The 18,032-nt window shown below is 34.5% G+C and overlaps 2 protein-coding genes across 2 annotated transcripts; one reads left to right on the forward strand and one right to left on the reverse strand.

Moving 5' to 3' along the window:
• Nucleotides 1-1,090: 1,090 nt before the first annotated feature.
• LOC134741384 (thymidylate synthase) lies at nucleotides 1,091-3,448 on the forward strand. Its single transcript, XM_063674149.1, has 5 exons — nucleotides 1,091-1,365; nucleotides 1,634-1,891; nucleotides 1,973-2,093; nucleotides 2,223-2,448; nucleotides 2,983-3,448. The coding sequence occupies exons 1-5, from the start codon at nucleotides 1,290-1,292 to the stop codon at nucleotides 3,190-3,192; spliced, it is 891 nt and encodes a 296-aa protein (XP_063530219.1). The 5' UTR covers nucleotides 1,091-1,289; the 3' UTR covers nucleotides 3,193-3,448.
• A 1,626-nt stretch (nucleotides 3,449-5,074) lies between these two features.
• On the reverse strand, nucleotides 5,075-17,880 carry LOC134741385 (protein ILRUN). Its single transcript, XM_063674150.1, has 5 exons — nucleotides 17,448-17,880; nucleotides 17,189-17,302; nucleotides 15,795-16,021; nucleotides 15,116-15,237; nucleotides 5,075-5,219 (listed from the first exon to the last, which is right to left on the reverse strand). The coding sequence occupies exons 1-5, from the start codon at nucleotides 17,630-17,632 to the stop codon at nucleotides 5,193-5,195; spliced, it is 675 nt and encodes a 224-aa protein (XP_063530220.1). The 5' UTR covers nucleotides 17,633-17,880; the 3' UTR covers nucleotides 5,075-5,192.
• Nucleotides 17,881-18,032: the final 152 nt, after the last annotated feature.

Raw genomic sequence — 18,032 nt, forward strand, 5'->3', positions numbered from 1 at the left:
GGGATCCTGTAGTCCACCTGATAAAGGAGCAAGCGAGACATAGACTGTGAGACCGTAGTGTTGGATGATGCTGGACATTCTGATGTTTTGAAAAGATGTGTCCCGCCGAGTTTGTTGCCGGTCCCATATTGGGATACCCTCCTACAATTTAGGAGGGAATTAAATCTTCTCGGGTCCGTGGTGTAGGGTTGGAGCCGGCATAGTTTATTTTTTATCGCGTATATATATATATATATCTTTACTTGAAAAATAATTATAGTGTATAACTAGCCTTATGAACCGATTTTGCATGTACAACCAGCCTTAAAGTTTGTAGTCTATGATTGTTCATTATTTTAGTATGTGGGTATTTTTGCATTTTGTAATTTTTCCTCAGTCACCCGTTGACCACGAACGCTGTAAAGAGTTCGAAACGTCGGGATGTATTATAAATTCAATATACGCGATATAATCCGTTTTCATAGTTTTATTTCATGATTCATAGCTAATTCAGGCATGTAACGCTTTTATGAATAACGCCATTGGTACATATAATAAATAGCCTGCGTTGCTGATCATGAACTGTGTGTTGTATATTATACATTTGGATTTAATTTAAAATTGCTATATGCTTCACATAATACAAACACTTATTACATTTAATTATTAATATATATAAAATAACATATAGTAACGTAACGTAAACAACTAAAAATATAATAATCAAAAATATAATATTTATAGTTTGTCACAGAACATAGACAGAGAGAATCATACTATCTTTGTCTTTCTTTATTACTAGCACACAAAAGAAAAGGATGAGTATAGTTTTTTTTTGTTCTTATTTACTGACAATTTGGTTTATATACTATATATATACTATAACATATTACTCCCGATTACCTCAACAAGCGCTGGATGCGTGCACTATGTGCAAGAATAATTAGCTACAATGAAATATCAAAACCCATGTTCAAAACGCATGTTCATGGTACGGAACCCTTCGTGAGCGAGTCCAACTCGCACTTGGCCGGTTTTTAGTACAGATCTTCTGACTTCTTCAAATCGGGCCTGGCAACACTAGTTGTCACGTCAGCTGTCAGGACGTCATAAGTCATAAGTGTCATATGAAATTTTGGCGCGAATTGTCCACGTATTGTCAGTGTTTTTACTTTGTTAATGTTATTATTACATCTTTTGTCTATAATTGAACTGAATTATCACTAAAACTAAATTGTTTTAGTTTTTGCAAGATTTATTACTTTCAAAATCACTTAGATATCTGATCAAGTGATCATCTAGTGAAAGTCATGGCAACCAACGGCTTTACTGATCACCACGATGAGTATCAGTATCTTAAGCTTGTTAAGCAAATTATAGACACAGGTATGACTTACAAATCTTTATATCTTAATATGTAACGCGTTCTCCAAGATCTATATCGGCTACATACTACATCTGTTTCCAAATCCAAATTTGTTTTTTAAAAAGTCCGACAGCAATTTGGATTTGGATTTGCAAGTCACGCTCGCGCCCATGCGCGTAATAGTTAATAAAAACCCTTTTAGAAATAATAATATACAAATAAAACGCTTGTCGGGATGTCGCTGTCGACGGATACGTCTGGGAGGACATCACATCTGTTTTATTTCAGGCGACAAAAGAGTCGACAGAACTGGTGTCGGCACTTTGTCCATTTTTGGGGCAATGCAAAGATATACACTTAGAAACAATACTTTGCCCCTTTTGACCACAAAGCGGGTTTTTACTAGAGGAGTTCTGGAAGAATTGCTATGGATGATCTCCGGGTCAACTGATGCCAAGGTCTTAGCCACCAGAGGTGTTCATATTTGGGATGCTAATGGCTCAAGAGCTTTTCTAGATAATCTGGGCTTTACAGATAGAGAAGAAGGTATTAAATATGTGTAATTCAATAATATTTGTTGTTTCTAGATTACCCTGTTAGTAATCATAGAATTTGTTTTTTCTGCAGGAGACTTAGGTCCAGTATATGGATTTCAATGGAGACACAGTGGTGCTCAATATATTGATGCTAAAACTGATTACAGCGGGCAAGGAATTGACCAGCTCCAAAACATTATTGACAGTATAAAGTATGTTATAAATTTTTACCACATAAAGTCATGGACATTTTTAGAAGATGTCACAAAATAGAAATATGTGAAATGTAGAAAAGCCAGAGAAAGATAAGTTTTATTAAAAATATGTTAATTAATTTTCAGGAAAAATCCTGCAGACAGAAGAATGCTGATGTGTGCTTGGAATCCTTCAGATCTGGGTAAAATGGCCCTCCCGCCGTGCCACTGCTTGGCCCAGTTCCATGTAGCCAGTGGCAGGCTGTCCTGTCTCTTGTACCAAAGAAGTGCCGACATGGGCCTTGGAGTGCCCTTCAACATTGCCAGCTATGCCTTTTTGACCCATATGATTGCTCACATTACAGGTCTTGAGGTAAGATTTGTTTTAACTCTCATATCGGTTCTTCAAACTTAAGAACCCTTTAAGTTTTGAAGTGAACTTCTTATATTTCAGTTTAGCAAGTGATCTCTGGTAAATGATTTATTATTTTACTATGAACATGACAATAATAGTCGGTGTAAGTTAAGAAATCAATTCTGACAGCTATGAATTGACCCTTATATTTACAAAGCTAAGACCTACTTAATTCATAACTGTCAAAATTGACTTCTTACTGGCCAGGGACTATAGTAATATAAGATTTACATAATTATTATATGACTATCTAGAATATTGTAGCCAATGGTGGTCCTAGCAATTTTTTGGATGGTGTGAAGCCGCATTCACATTTGTCTGTCGTGTTGTGTCAGACAAATGTGAATGTGGCTTGAGATGTTGATGTGTTAACTTTTCTCTAGGGTTTGTCAAATCCTCAAAACTGGTGCCACTTTTGGTAGTTCCATTGCACCACCTTAGAGCTACCCTTGATGCTAGCCATAATATACAACTCAATATTTTATTTTGCAGGCTGGAGAATTTGTGCACACAACTGGTGACACTCATGTTTACCTAAATCACATTGAGCCTCTCAAAGTACAACTGGAAAGGCAACCCAAACCATTCCCAACATTAAAGTTTGCACGCAAAGTAGATTCCATCAATGACTTTAAATATGAAGATTTCATAATTAAAGATTACAATCCACATCCTAAGATTGATATGCAGATGGCAGTTTAAGTGGTTAATTTTGGGTATTATATTAAAAATACTGTATATGACCATAAGTATTATGTAATATTTTCATTTTAATGTAAACAATGTTGCTGTATAGGTATTAATATAGATCAAAGTTATCTAAAATCATTTATTGCTTTCAAATTGTACTTACATATTTTACAACTACAAATAAAACCCCAATTTGATTTTACTAAATGGCAATGCAATTTATAAAGGAAAAATAAGTGATGCTACTAAAATAAACACTTCATTACAATTGTTTGTAAAATTTTCATTTATATCTAACAAATTCATATTTTTGTTGTCTTACAGCTATTCAACACAGGGCAACAAGCAACATGCATGAAAAATATTTTGTTTGTTCAATGAACACGTTCTATAACATGAAATTAATTCAGTAATGTGATATCCCACCAAAAACATTTTCATGTAAAATGTTGCCAAGACGAAACCATAAGGTTTGCACTGTCAAAAAGTTGTCAGATCTCTTGTAGAGCCAAGCTTCTAAATCTACAAGCAATATCTCACATACCAAATTTCATCTTCCTAGGATTTTAGGAAGTACCCTAAAAAATTGTGATGATCATCAGTGAGTAAGTGAGTGACGAAATCGTTTTTTTTTTAGATATGAATAAAACCTAAAGTATAGAGCTATGTAATTGAAAAAATTTATGCTTAATAAGTCCACTAATAACATCATATCCCGAGAATTTTGTTTATCTGGTATAATCCAAAAATAAGCTATGAGGGTTCAAAAAAAACGACGAAGCGCTTCGAGAAAAGGTAAGTAGTGCCCTTGCGCTTCGCTTTGCTCGTCTTGGCGGGGGCACTGCCGTGCCTCCAGATCCGTAATTGTTTGTAACATTATTGTTAAGTATTTTAACATATTTTTTGATCGCCCTAATGTATACTAAACATTTTTAACAGATTCTTTGTTATATTGAGAAAAAAATATGGCATCTATATTCTTAAACGCATGTTTTACGGCGTTAATAATAAAAAACTTATTTTTCATGATTCTAAATCTATTGCATACATTTTGGCGCAGGAGTGTGTTGTGACGTCACAGGGCGCACGCTTTTTGTATGGGGCGTTTTACCTTGCGATGCGCGCGCCTCAATTACTTTCGCAATTTGGAAGTTTCTGAGATACAATAAATAGCAGGTTTATTTGGAACATTCGAATCGCACGAGAGGTAGAATCGATTGACATCTTAAAAAAATTCATGCATGAAGCTAACTGGAGGTGTTCATTATACAATGTACATTAGTCATTACTTATGTAGCTCGGGCATGGGATCCCACTAGCGAAACATACCTACATCCAGATTGATAGGGTCTCCTTTTTTTCTGCACTAAATCCAGTTCGTAAGTCTTGGACAAAATCCCTTTTCAGAATGTCCCTTCTGCACAACATATTGCAAAACTTATAAAAAGGTGAACAAGATGTACTTGCTACACACATTTCAATAAATTAAGTAAGCAAATCCTAATTGAAGCAGGTCCATTTGAAGATTTACTAGAGCCACAGATTATATAATAGTTCTTACGCTAGAGCCCGCTTTAGGTAGTTATTAAAAATTTCATTAGTGCTTATATAAAAGCTAAGTATTACTAAGTAAGTAAAAGTAAAGAGACAAGCGTAAATTTGTGAGTATTCAGTGTTGATTGAAATAGAGGCATTTTTGACCGGACATTTTGCAAAAGGGACAGAAAATGTTTCGCAAGCTTCTTACGAACTGTATTACTTACTTATCTCTAAGCAACCAATTTAATTTGTACATTTGTGGTTAAATTGAATAAGAAATTAATGCAACATGAAAGAATACAAATAACTTAATTTTTACTACAAAATGCATTCTTTCTATGATATAAAAAAAAACTTTATTTAAATAAATCAAATAGTAATATTATAATATAATGATAAAAACGAAAACCAATGGTTTTGTGATGTATAAGTAAAATTAAATTAAAAACTTTGTGACACTGCATCAATTTTTATCAACACATCTGGTCATCTTGTGGCATCTGTAAATAGAAAGAAAAAACCAATTAAATCCAAGTAAATAACAATTGGTGACAATGTTGTAAGACCCCTTATCTTGTAACTTATTCATTTGTCCATGAGAATAGTACTTGAATGGTTGATATTCTTTAAAAATAGGTAGGTAAGTACCTAAATCTTCTTTCTAGAGTTGTCCCAACGGCTCATGGGAACCTGGGTTTCGCTTGGCAACTAATCCCCGTATTTACCCTAGGGCCAAGGGGGCCATGGCCCGGGGCGGCAGGCTGCGGGGGGCGGCGCAGGCCGCCGCTGGCTTTAAGTTTCGGGTGCCTCAGTGGCGCCCCAATAAAAAAAATTTTTCGTGTTACTGGTACTAGACATAATTTAATTTAAAGTAAGTAACTATTCGTTCTCTATTGCCAGTAGTCACATCAAAATTTTTACAGCGCGTTTGCGCCCCTTTTCCTTCTACCTTAATTCTTTACCCACGCGGATTGTCGACGAGTTCTCATGATGTCGCCCTGTAACGTCGCTCTTCACATCGCCCTAAGGCCGCGGGCTTCCGTTAATGCTTTTTGGCCCTGGTCTGCAACAAACGCCGTAGGTCGCGTCCGGCGTGTCGCTGTACGCGACGTACGAATGCTTACTATGGAAATGCACTATAGTGGTCTATCTCACACGCCAGACGCCGCGGCGGCGTACGGCGTTTGTTGCAGACCAGGGCCTAACGCTCCATGCTTGACGTCGGCATTAACGCCGTGAGCGACGTCTAGACGCCGGCCATTGCGTCAGCAATCGCTATACTTCCTACGGTAAATAAAGGCATCGTGTACGACGTCCGTACCTCTGTGGCGCACGGCGTCCAGATGCTGACGCCGACGTCAACCGAAAACCGTACACTATTAACACTATAATTATTGAGTATAGAGTTCAGAGGCGACCTGGGAGTTGGCGAACGGGTCAGTCGGAGCCTAGCACAAAAAACAAAGCGCGTTCTTTTAGTGGGTACTAAATTTCGCATCATTCATTTAGTGGTTAATTACTCAGCAAAACACTGATCAATATACGCAAAATTCATTTATTTATTTATTTAATCTTTATTGCACAAAAGAAAATACTATCGTACAAAAGGCGGACTTAATGCTATAAGGCATTCTCTACCAGTCTGGTAATTCATCCCCCAAGGTGGTAAAAAATGGGTTGAAAATATGTATGCAGATCATTCATATTGAAAGAGAACTTATAATACCTAGTGGTATTGAATAAAATAGAGTTCAGACACGACACGGTTAGTTGTTTCAAAGGTGAACCGCAAGGCAGGAGACCGAGATACTGGACAGCAGAGCCCGAAGGGAAACATAAGGTGTATAGTTAAAAAACAAACAGACGGACCGCAAGCAGGGTATTGAACTAAAGACCCAAAGATGCCATAGGGAGCGCACCACGTAAGGCCGAGATGCTGCAGAGCCGCTATTATAGGTACGACCCAATTAGACCAGCGGTGGAACAAAAATGGGTTTTTATAATATTAAAGTTTTTTCTTTTTCGATATGTCATTGTTAGCATGTTAAATAAGACTTTCGTAAAAAGTTAGAAATTTTTAGGGTGAGCGTTCGGATATATTGAAATATTTTAATTTTTGCTAATAACTTTGTAAATATAGAATTAAAGTTAAAAAAACTTTAACATATTCAATACCACTTTAATTTATTTACAATATTCGGTTTTTAGAAATCAGGAACATGTGCTTTCTGGTGAACTTAAAAACATGAATTATTTTGTAAATAAAGAATTAAAGTAGCTGATATTGCAAAATTACGATATTATGGATCAGCTTATTATACTTGTAAAAAATTAGAAATGTAGACAATGTGCTTCTCTAGATATTGATTTCTGGTTAAGCAGTATAGCCAATATTGAGTTAAAGTTTGTAGAGTTAATATTAAACGGTCATGACAATGATCTTAGTTCCCACACTAAAGATTAGAAATATAAAATCAGTGCGTCACTAAATACTGACACGTATGCATTCCGTGCTTATATTTACGTTAAATTTCAAACGCGCGGCATGTTCGCGCGCGCCGCGCTGTGCGCCGCCGAGGCAGCGGTCAAACGGTATTGATATATAGATCAACGGGCTAGCGGGTAACCTAAGCTTACCAGACGCGTGCAAAATAATTTTACACAAAATTCAAAAAAATGTTCTAAAAGCAATCTGTAATTTTTACAGGTTAAAATTAAGTATCTAAATAGTCATAAAAATAATAAACCAGAACATTTGGTCGAGTCGTGTCTTTAACCTTGCCAGGCGATCTAAAAAGTATGGCACTTACTTGCACGCAAAATTAAGTTTGTTTACTATACAAATTGTATGCATTACAAAGTTATCTTTGCACGCAAAATTAAGTTTCTCTACTATACAAAGTGTATGCATTGCAGTTATTTTTGCACGCAAAATTATGTTTGTCTACTAAACAAAGTGTATGCATTACAAAGTTATTTTTGTAGTACAGTAAATTAAAGACCACTAGGTAGGATGTACAGTCAGCAATACTATTCGCTTAGCACCTTTGCATACAAACTTTTATACAGGGGTGGTATCTTTTCTCTGCAGCTGACGGTCGATGCGATTGTAACTATGAGGATGGTGTATATTTATGATATATGAGGATATTTTTATTAAAAGTTATGTTAGATTTTGAAATTTTTATATTGAGTATATCTACTTATATAAAAATTTGAATTTTGGTTATGGAATTTTATATTATATAACATACAAAAAAAACACAACAATAAACAAAAAAATATATATAGGGCTGTATCTCCTAAACCGTCCGTCGCAGCGCAAAAATAATAAAATTTTCGTCCCCCTTTACATAACACTTTTAATATATAAAAAACACAATAAATAAATAAATAAATATTATAGGACATTCTTACACAGATTGACTAAGTCCCACAGTAAGCTCAAGAAAGCTTGTGTTATGGGTACTCAGACAACGATATATATAATATACAAATACATAATTACATAGAAAACACCCATGACTTAGGAACAAATATCTGTGTTCATCACACAAATAAATGCCCTTACCGGGATCCGAACCCAGGACCATCGGCTTCACAGGCAGGGTCACCCACTAGGCCAGACCGGTCGTACAATGAAATACAAAAAGAAAAAAAAATCTTTACACGGCTGTATCTCCTAAACCGCGCGTCGTAGCACAAAAACAATCATCAAATTTTCGATCCACTTTAAGAAACCCTCAATTAATATTTAAAAAAAAAAAAAAAAAAATCCGAAAAAATATTTATAAGGCTGTATCTCCTGAACCGTGCGTCGTAGCGCAAAATAATAAAATTTTCGTTCAACTGCAGTGGACCCTTAATTAACATTAAAAAAAAGAAAAAAGGAAAAAAAATCTTTAGAGGGCTGTATCTCCTAAACCGTGCGTTGTAGAGCAAAAATAATCTAGTTTTCGTTCCCCTTTGAGAAACCCCTAAGTAACATACAAAAAACACAATGAAAAACAAAAAAGAAAAAAACAAAGAAAAAATCTTTATAGGGTTGAATCTCCTAAATCGTGCGACGGAGCGCAAAAATAATCAAATTTTCGTTCCACTTTAAGAAACCCTTAATTAATATAGGTATAAAAAAAAATACAAATAATGTTTATAAGGCTGAATCTCCTAAACCGTGCGCCGTAGCGCAAAATAATAACATTTTTCGTCCGCCTGCAGTGGACCCTTAATAAACATTTAAAAAAAAAAAAAAATACAGGGCTGTATCTCCTAAACCGTTCGTTATAGCGCAAAAATAATCAAATTTTCGTTCCCCTATCAGAAGCCCCTAAGTAACATAAAAAACACAATGAAAACATAAAAGAAAAAACAAAGAAAACAATTTTTTATAGGGCTGTATCACCTAAACCATGCGTCGGAGCGCAAAAAAAGTAAAATATTCGTTCCCCTCTAAGAAACCCTTTTTTAATATGAGAAAAAAACAAAAAAATATTAACACGGCTGTAACTCCTAAACCGTGCGTCGTAGCGCAAAAATAATCAAAATTTCATTCCACTTTAAGAAACCCTTAATTTATATTTTAAAAAAATCTTTATAAATTTTCGTTCCGTTGCAGTGGACCCTTAGTTAACATTAAAAAAAAGAAAAAAAAACAGAAAAATATCTTTACAGGGCTGTATCTCCTAAACCGTGCGTTGAAGCGCAAAAATAATCTAATTTTCGTTCCCGTTTGAGAAACCCGTAAGTAACATTCAAAAGATACAATGAAAAACAAAAAAAAAACAAAAAATTAAAAAATCTTTATAGGGTTGTATCTTTTAAATATTAATAAGGGTTTCTTAAAGTGGAACGAAAATTTAATTATTTTTGCTCTTCGCTCCGACGCACGGTTTAGGAGATACAACCCTATAAACATTTATTTCTTTGTTTGTTTTCTTTTTAGTTTTTCATTGTGTGTTTTGTATGTTACTTCAAAGGGGAACGAAAATTAGATTATTTTTGCGCTACAACGCACGGTTTAGGAGATACAACCCTATAAAGATTTTTTATTTTTTTGTTTTCTTCTTTGTTGTTCGATTATGTTTTTTGAATGTTACTTACGGGTTTCTCAAAGGGGAACGAAAATTAAATTACTTTTGCGCTACAACGCACGGTTTACGAGATACAGCCCTGTAATAGTACATTTCGATGCTAGTGCGGAAAGTATGTCATTATTAGACATTTCCGCGACGTTTTTTAATACAGTTGCGAAAAAATAAGAAAAACAACAAGTAAGGAATTCGAAACTTTTATATTATTAATTCTGTGACATCATTGACATTGAGACATTATGAAGAGGTGTTTTTTTAGCTGGGTGTTATTATTATTGAACCCACTTCAATGAAAGATTTTTTTTAAATGCATGTTCTATAAGCATGCATAATAATGCATGTTCTATAAGCATGCATAATAAAGCATGAATAATGCATATCTATTTTTTTAAATGCATGTTCTATTAATTGTAATTAATTGTATCTAACATAGTTTTAAGTTCCTGCATGTTCGACTAACCTGTTATGGATTTCTGTGGTCCGAAATAAATGATTTTTATTTATTTATTTTTATTTATAAGACAATTGTACATATAAAACATTGTACTATTATTACCCAAATATCGTTAATTACGATTATTTGTGTATCGTACATTTATAAAAACAATATCGAATGTTGCCTTTGGAAATTTAAAGCAGACAACTTATTAAGAACGGTTTTTCAATATTCAATATATAAAAAAATTTACGTGTTATAATGATGAAGAGGTAAGTAATAAAATATAAAATACGTATATTTTTCGTATTCTTACTTTAACAGTAGGTTTTTATGTTGATTGCTGAGTATTGAGTATTGAAATAATCGTTAATAACGATATTTAGGTAATAATAGTACAATGTTTTATATTTGTAAAACAATACAATGTGTACAATGTTGTATGAAGTGGGTTCAATAATAATAACAAAATCCATTCTAGTCGAATAAAAGCTAAAAAAACACCTCTTCATAATGTCAATGTCAATAATTAGAGTTTTGAATGATTCACGGTGGTTTTGAAATATCGGGAGCTCACAAATAATACAAAAGGTAATCACGGTCTATATCCCGGTCAATATAAGTCTAATGTCAATAATGTCACAGAATTAATAATATAAAAGTTTCGAATTCCTTACTTGTTGTTTTTCTTATTTTTTCGCAACGATGTTAAAAAACGTCGTTCGATACACGTGCGGAAATGTCATTATTCAAAAAGTATGTAAAGTATGACATACTTTCCGCACTAGCATCGAAATGTACTATTTCTGTTTTTTTTTTCTTTTTTTTTATGCAATGGAACGAAAATTTTATTATTTTGCGCTACGATGCACGGTTTAGGAGATACAGCCTTATAAAGATTTTCTGTGTTTTTTTTTAAATATATTACTTAAGGGTTTCTTAGTGGAACGAAAATTTGATTATTTTTGCGCTCCGTCGCACGGTTTAGGAGATACAACCCTATAAAGATTTTTTCTTTGTTTTTCTTTGTGTTTTCTGTATGTTACTTAGGGGTTTCTCAAAGGGGAACGAAAATTAGATTATTTTTGCGCTACAACGCACGGTTTAGGAGATACAGCCCTCTAAAAAAAATTATTGTTTTTTTTTCTTTTCTTTTTAAATGTTAATTAAGTTCAACGAAAATTTTATTATTTTACTCTACGACCCACGGTTCAGGAGATACAGCCTTATAAAGATTTTTTTGTTTTTTTTTTGTTTCTTTTATATTAATTAAGGGTTTCTTAAAGTGGAACGAAAATTTGATTGTTTTTGCGCTACGACGCTCGGCTTAGGAGATACAGCCGTGTAAAGTTTTTTTTTTCTTATTGTGTTTCATTGTGTTTTTTGTATATTAAAAGAATTTTTTTTAAAGGGGAACGAAAATTTTATTATTTTTGCGCTACGACGGACGGGTTAGGAGATACAGCCCTATATTTCTTTTTTTGCATATTATATAATATAAAATTCCATAACCAAACTTCAAATATATATATAAGTAGATATATTTATTATAAAAATTTCAAAATCTAACATAATTTAATAATAGCGTCGTAGCGTAAAATAATAAAATTTTCGTTCAACTTAATTAACGTTTAAAAAGAAAAGAAAAAAAAATTTTTTTGAGGGCTGTATCTCCTAAACCGTGCGTTGTAGCGCAAAAGTAATCAAATTTTCGTTCCCTTAACAGAAGCCCTTAAGTAACATACAAAAAACACAATAAATAACATACATCGTAAATATACACCATCGTCATAGTTACAATCACATTGTACAGTCAGCTGCAGAGAAAAGATACCACCCCTGTAAAGAAGTTTGTATGCAACGGTGCTAAGCGAATAGTATTGCTGACTGTACATCCTACCTAGTAGTCTTTAATTTACTGTACTACAAAAATAACTTTGTAATGCATACAATTACTATAGTAGACCAACTTAAGTTTACGTACGAGTAAGTGCCATACGTTACTTTTTAGATCTTCTGGCAAGGTCAAAGACCCGACCAAATGTTTAGGCTTATTTTTTTGTGACTATTTAGATACTTAACTTCAACCTGTAAAAATTACAGATTGCCTCATGAACTTTTTTGGAGCCCTAAAAAATCTTAAAAAATATAAAATATAAGGGTTGATTTAGCCCCGCTACCCTGCAGGCAGACCTCCAGTGCTGAGTTAGGGTATGATAGGAGAAGTATCAGGCAAATTTTCAGCTTGCCTCAAGGACCTACTCCAAAATGTCTACCAGCTCTCGGACCACTAAGTAACTACAAATAATCAGTCCACATAACAAACATTTTGTACTCATTTTGAAGTCATAATTACATTAATTTCACGTAATATCGGCATCTAATTTATGTGCACGGTAAACAAACTAATGAATGACAAGAAAAGTCAAGCTGCGCTTACGAAGCTGAGCGGGGGGTGGGGTGACCGGGCGAGGTACCTATAGGTATAGATAGATACGAATGCTACGATAGGCTTCCGCGTGCCGCGCCGGCACCTTGACGGACCAGCGCGGCGTAGGTATGAATTTCGCGCCTTTTTAAATAGATTTGGCTATAACAATGGAAGCTACACTCAGATTTCTTACTTTTCATACTATGGTTGCATATATTATTTTATAGTATAAAACTTATCTTTATAGACTTTAATTCAATATTGGACCTTACAGGACAAAAAACGCATATTAAAATTTAAGCAGCAATCCTATGTTTCTAATTTTTCGGCTTTGTCTATTAACTTAAGAATTTAGAGATATTATTGTGGATTATTAAAACTTTAATTCAATATCGACAAAATAATAAGCTAATTTTAGTTACAAAGAAGCACGTTAAATTTTTTTCTAAAAATGTAACAGTTTAAAGCGTCATACATAATTTAAACGATGAAGCTTAAACTTTGCACTTTAATTCAATATTCAAAAAGCATCAATCAAAATATATAAATACCTAATTTATACCTAACGCTCGTTCTAACTTTTCGTCTTAAATTACAAATATGCTTAAAAACATGTCCCCTGCCATATAAGCATCACTTTTCCTTCTTTAGAATTATCATAACTTTAAGGTCAAAAATATGGTCCCACTATCGGTCTAAATTTACAATGTTATTACTAGTGGCTCTGTGAGCTGTAGACCTCGCGTTAAGCTTAGAAAATGTAAAAGTAAAAAATACTTCGTTCGTTGAGTCGTTATCACGGTCAACTCACAATGGTCTTAAGCGCCATATAGATAGACGCTTTTGGCGCTTTTAAGTCCTTTATGCCAATTTCCGCATTTTGAAAAAAATCCTTAAACTGGATCGACAAAAAAATCTATTTAATCATAGAATTTATAAATATGTAACAACAATTAGTACCTCCCTAAAATGTAAAATTATTTAAGCATAGATATTATGTAATTTATTGACTTGTAAAATGACTGCCTTTTACCAATAAAACGTCACAAAATTTTACGAGAATAAGTTAAAAATTGCGACCTGGCCTTAAAACGAAGACCTTCATAAAAATTATGGCGGACTAAAAGGTCAGGTTGCGAGCCCTGAAAAGCTTAAAAAGTCGCGCTTTCCAGAAGCCCCAAGCATTCCTGAATTTCCAGCAAGTCGCGCCTCGTTTTAATTTGAGCGAACGCCAAAGGTCGAGTAGCAGGAGAGCCGAGATCACATTGGTTCCAAGTTCCAAGCCAATTCCAATAGCTCTCCTCACCTCCAGCTCGGTCTTCGACCTTGCATGGACGCTCTTTATGCGGAGCTCGGCCTTTGGTGTCACTATAACGTGGTCATTGTTCCAATCCCAAACATTGATTTTTCCCACCTCGACCTTTGGCTTTGCGCGGAAGAGCGCCGCAATTGGACGATCCGGGACTTCAGCACTCTGCAGAGCTCATCTTGGCCATAGGTTTTTGTCCCAGCTCAGCTCCACCAGTGCTTTAAGCTCTGTTCTTCAGCATTTCGGCCTTCAGCCTCACAGGGCAGCACACCGCTATCGGACGCTCCGGGTCTCCGGCCTTATGCAGAGCTCGGCCGTCGGCGTCGCTTACAATTGGCTATAGGTTCGATTCCAAGCTCTGCAGAAAGGCACTGCGGAAAAATTATGCTTTTGTGTTTGTTTCATGGGTCATGGGGGGCGGCAGAGGCCCAATGGCCCGGGGCGCCAAATATGTAAATACGCCTCTGATCCCAAGAAATGGCTTAGGCACTGGTTTTTACGAACGTGACTGCCATTTGACCTTCCAACCTTCTTACTTTCCGACCTTCCAAGTAGTTCGGTTTCCTCACGATGTTTTCCTTCACCGATAAGCGTCTGGTAAATATAAAATTAGGTATATTTCGTACATATTAAGTGTTCTAATAAGGACTCATATTTTATTTTAGGCCTTTGAAAGTCAATAAAGCGTTGCGAGTTGTATGCAACTATACCCTTGTGCTATGGGGCGAGAACGAGAAGAAACGAGAACTTTCAATTATTATGGTGTAACCTTGATATTTTAAATAAAGTTTATATTTTGCTATGTAGCTTGTACCAATGGTCTTGGCGTGCTCATTTTCGTTCCATATTTGGATATGACAAATAGCGTGGCGGTCAAAAAGTTTAAGAAATAGCCTATAACACCTGGGAATAATGCACCCACCTTAACTAATTTCTGTTTAGCCCAGTGGTTGACGTGTAGAGAATGCCTCAAGGCATTAAGTCCGCCTTTTGTACTATTTACTTGTTATTGTGCAATGAAGTTTAAAATAAATTAATAATGCAACCTGGTCCTAGTTCTTTGTAGGAATGTCACCAAGTACTAATCATATTTATAAATTGATAATAAAATACATATAACAAAAGCTGACCTGAGTAACGTTAGATGTGGCAGTGTCATCTGTTCTACTACTTGGGACGGGTAGTGCCGCCAGTTGCTCCACCAGAGCCATAGTCATCTCAGACTCCACTGTCACTTCCACCCACAGTGTATCTGTAAAGTACTTGTGTAATATAATACATACATTTAATTTAAAAAGTATTCATGGAATTCCCTGAACGTGGATTATAGCACCATAATCTGGTTTTACCTCATTCACTGAAGAAAACCTAAATTACATCATAGAGGAAATTTTATTATTGCTTTTCCTCATAAAATATGGTTTATTTTGATATATTTATTTGTTTATAAAATGCAATGCAGCTAAGTATATTTTTTCTCTCACTCGTCCTTCTTCAGATTTCCTGTAATCTAGATAGGTAGTGAATGATTGTATTTTTTATTTATTTTATGCCCAGTAGTTTCGGAGATATGGGGGAATTTCCAAAATTTATTAAAAATTAACCTTTTTCTTTAATTTTTAATTTGCGTTTTAGTCTGTGGCCTTGGCTACCAATTTGACCTTGTCTAAGGTCACCAATTTACATGTTTTTTGTTTGAAGCAAGTTGCACACAAGACAGATAACACAAGTGATTTTATAAGGGTTCTAACACTTCTAACTAAACTAAAGGTCCCTGAATAAACTTGGTTTGCTTGTATCACAACTCACCTCCTATTTGGTCTCCTTTTTCAGTCACTAAGTGGAAATAGCCCCTATGCGTACCAGGCCTGCTAGGTGCTACTAATTTTAACATAACTGTGGTGGAGTGTCCCGGAGGTAAAGGAGGCACATAGACAGGTGTAGCACTGAGTGGCTCTCCTCCAGCTTGTACCAATCTACAGCTACCAGGCCAACTCTCGGCCCCTGTATTGGCAATGGTCCAGTTTTGTTCAAAACTGAAATAAAAGAAGCAATAATACTGTCACTTGAGTTACTAGTCATGCATTCAGCTTAACAATGACTTTGTTTCAATGTGACTTTATTGTGACTCATGCTGGGGGTAATATTGCATAAGCTATTTCAAGTCACTTTTGACTCATGTAATTTTGTACCCATGTCTTGTAAGACTCATAGGTATAAATTCCATTTTTTTATTGTCTTTTTCATATAATGATGATGAATGATGACATCCAAAGAATCACTATTTTTGTTATACATACATTAATTTCTAGGTGACTTGACTCTTGTTGAAATATTTAATTAATGTAATATTATTCAAAAGTAACTCCAACATTAAAAAGGAGGTGTTACTGTTACTCAATTTGTCATGAATCTTTTAAAATAAATGTTCCTTGATTTTATGAAGACAGCAGGACACGCACATGGGTGTATAGATTAAAAACTTAGCAAAAGCTTTTCTAACACATATTTAATTAATATGTTTTTACAAAACATTTCACACAAAGATTTCAAAAATGCTTTAAATATGTTGATCCTGTCTAAACAGGATTAATCAAACCTCTTAAATTAAGTAAATCTTGAGTCATGTTTAAAATTTCAAATAAGTATGCAGTGTCTTCCATCTGATCATTACTGCAAACAATAAGGGCTTTAGCTAAGTTTTTTACTTCTCATGAGAAGAGAACTTTGAGAAATCCAGGAAACTATGCAAATATTATAGGCAGTCTATAGTATAGTATTTGGATACCTATTTTTTTTTCATAGTTGCATTTCCTTATGGAAGACCATAAAATAATGTGACTGCTTTTTATTTTATTATAAAGGTTATTAAGTTATTTACTCAGGGGTCCCTTTGTTTGACATAATTATTGAAAGTCATAATGTAATGATTATCATATTATCATTAGTCATAATTCTGAAACCGTAGGATTTTCCTCGGGTTATCCTATAGATAGGTTAGGTTAGGTTTGTTTTATGGCAATCCTGAAAAGTTACGCGTTTCTGAGAAAAACCAAATTATAACTAATGATAATATGACAATCATTACATTATGACTTTCAATAATTATGTCAAACAATAGAGACCCTATTTACTCATTTCAAATAACACTCAGTTCTAAACATTAAGGAAATGATGATATGTTAGAAAAAGAAAGTATTTACCAGACCCCAGGACCAACAGCCGTTTCCTGGTTTTGAGCTGCCTTCAGTGACATAGATGGAAGTTTTTGTGGTAAGGTATAGTCTAAATAACAACATATTGCAGTCTGCAAGTTCCTGAAATGTTAAAAGATCAATTTAAACATAAAGTAAAAACATGTTTACTAGCAATAAGAAACAAACACTGCAAAAAGCTGCTGCCGATGAATATAAACATCACATCATTTTTAAATAACAATAACAGATATAGTAAAACAATTACCAATTACTCATATCAAGAAAGAAACTTGCTGTGTTATGGGTCAAACTAGGACCTAAAAGTCTCTGCATTTGACCTATTAGTTCTTCCCTGTCTGTAGTATTCATACAGCTAAACTGTAAAAGTAAATTTTGATCTATTTCCCCAATATTTTGGGGATTTGGCATAGACGAACCATCAATATCCATAGTTACAGTACGGATCACAATGTATTTTGTAAATATTTCACCACTTCACAGAATATTATCATGCCCTTTGTTTATGTTCGTCAGCTGATTCCTTTATCGTAGTATTTTTGGGAACTGACTTGTAACTTATTATAGTGTTACTTTAATAACGAATTAATATACGGTCGCAATAGAGCCAAGTAATTACAATAAAAATTTAGAACAAGTAAAATGTGAGAGCTAATGAATCTCACTCGAACTTGAATCACGTCATTATTTATCATGTCATGTCATGTCAATTTCACCACAGAGTACAATTAAAATATGGATTGAAAAGGGTCTGTCTGTCAATTTACCAACATAACCAATTAGTAAAGTAAGCGAGACAGCACTATAAATGTGTATAGCGACGTCCCGTTCA

Source organism: Cydia strobilella, chromosome 5 (assembly GCF_947568885.1).
Source record: "Cydia strobilella chromosome 5, ilCydStro3.1, whole genome shotgun sequence".
In the NCBI taxonomy this organism is placed as follows: domain Eukaryota; kingdom Metazoa; phylum Arthropoda; class Insecta; order Lepidoptera; family Tortricidae; genus Cydia; species Cydia strobilella.

Bases quoted from the DNA above. Each gene is read 5' to 3' on its own strand.
- LOC134741384 (XM_063674149.1), top strand. From the start codon at position 1,290: ATGGCAACCAACGGCTTTACTGATCACCACGATGAGTATCAGTATCTT. The intron at 1,366-1,633 runs GTATGACTTACA...GTTTTATTTCAG, and splicing joins TAAGCAAATTATAGACACAG to GCGACAAAAGAGTCGACAGA. The intron at 2,449-2,982 runs GTAAGATTTGTT...TTTATTTTGCAG, and splicing joins CTCACATTACAGGTCTTGAG to GCTGGAGAATTTGTGCACAC.
- LOC134741385 (XM_063674150.1), bottom strand. From the start codon at position 17,632: ATGGATATTGATGGTTCGTCTATGCCAAATCCCCAAAATATTGGGGAA. The intron at 17,303-17,447 runs GTAATTGTTTTA...TTAACATTTCAG, and splicing joins TTTCTTGATATGAGTAATTG to GAACTTGCAGACTGCAATAT. The intron at 16,022-17,188 runs GTAAATACTTTC...CTTTTATTTCAG, and splicing joins GCTGTTGGTCCTGGGGTCTG to TTTTGAACAAAACTGGACCA.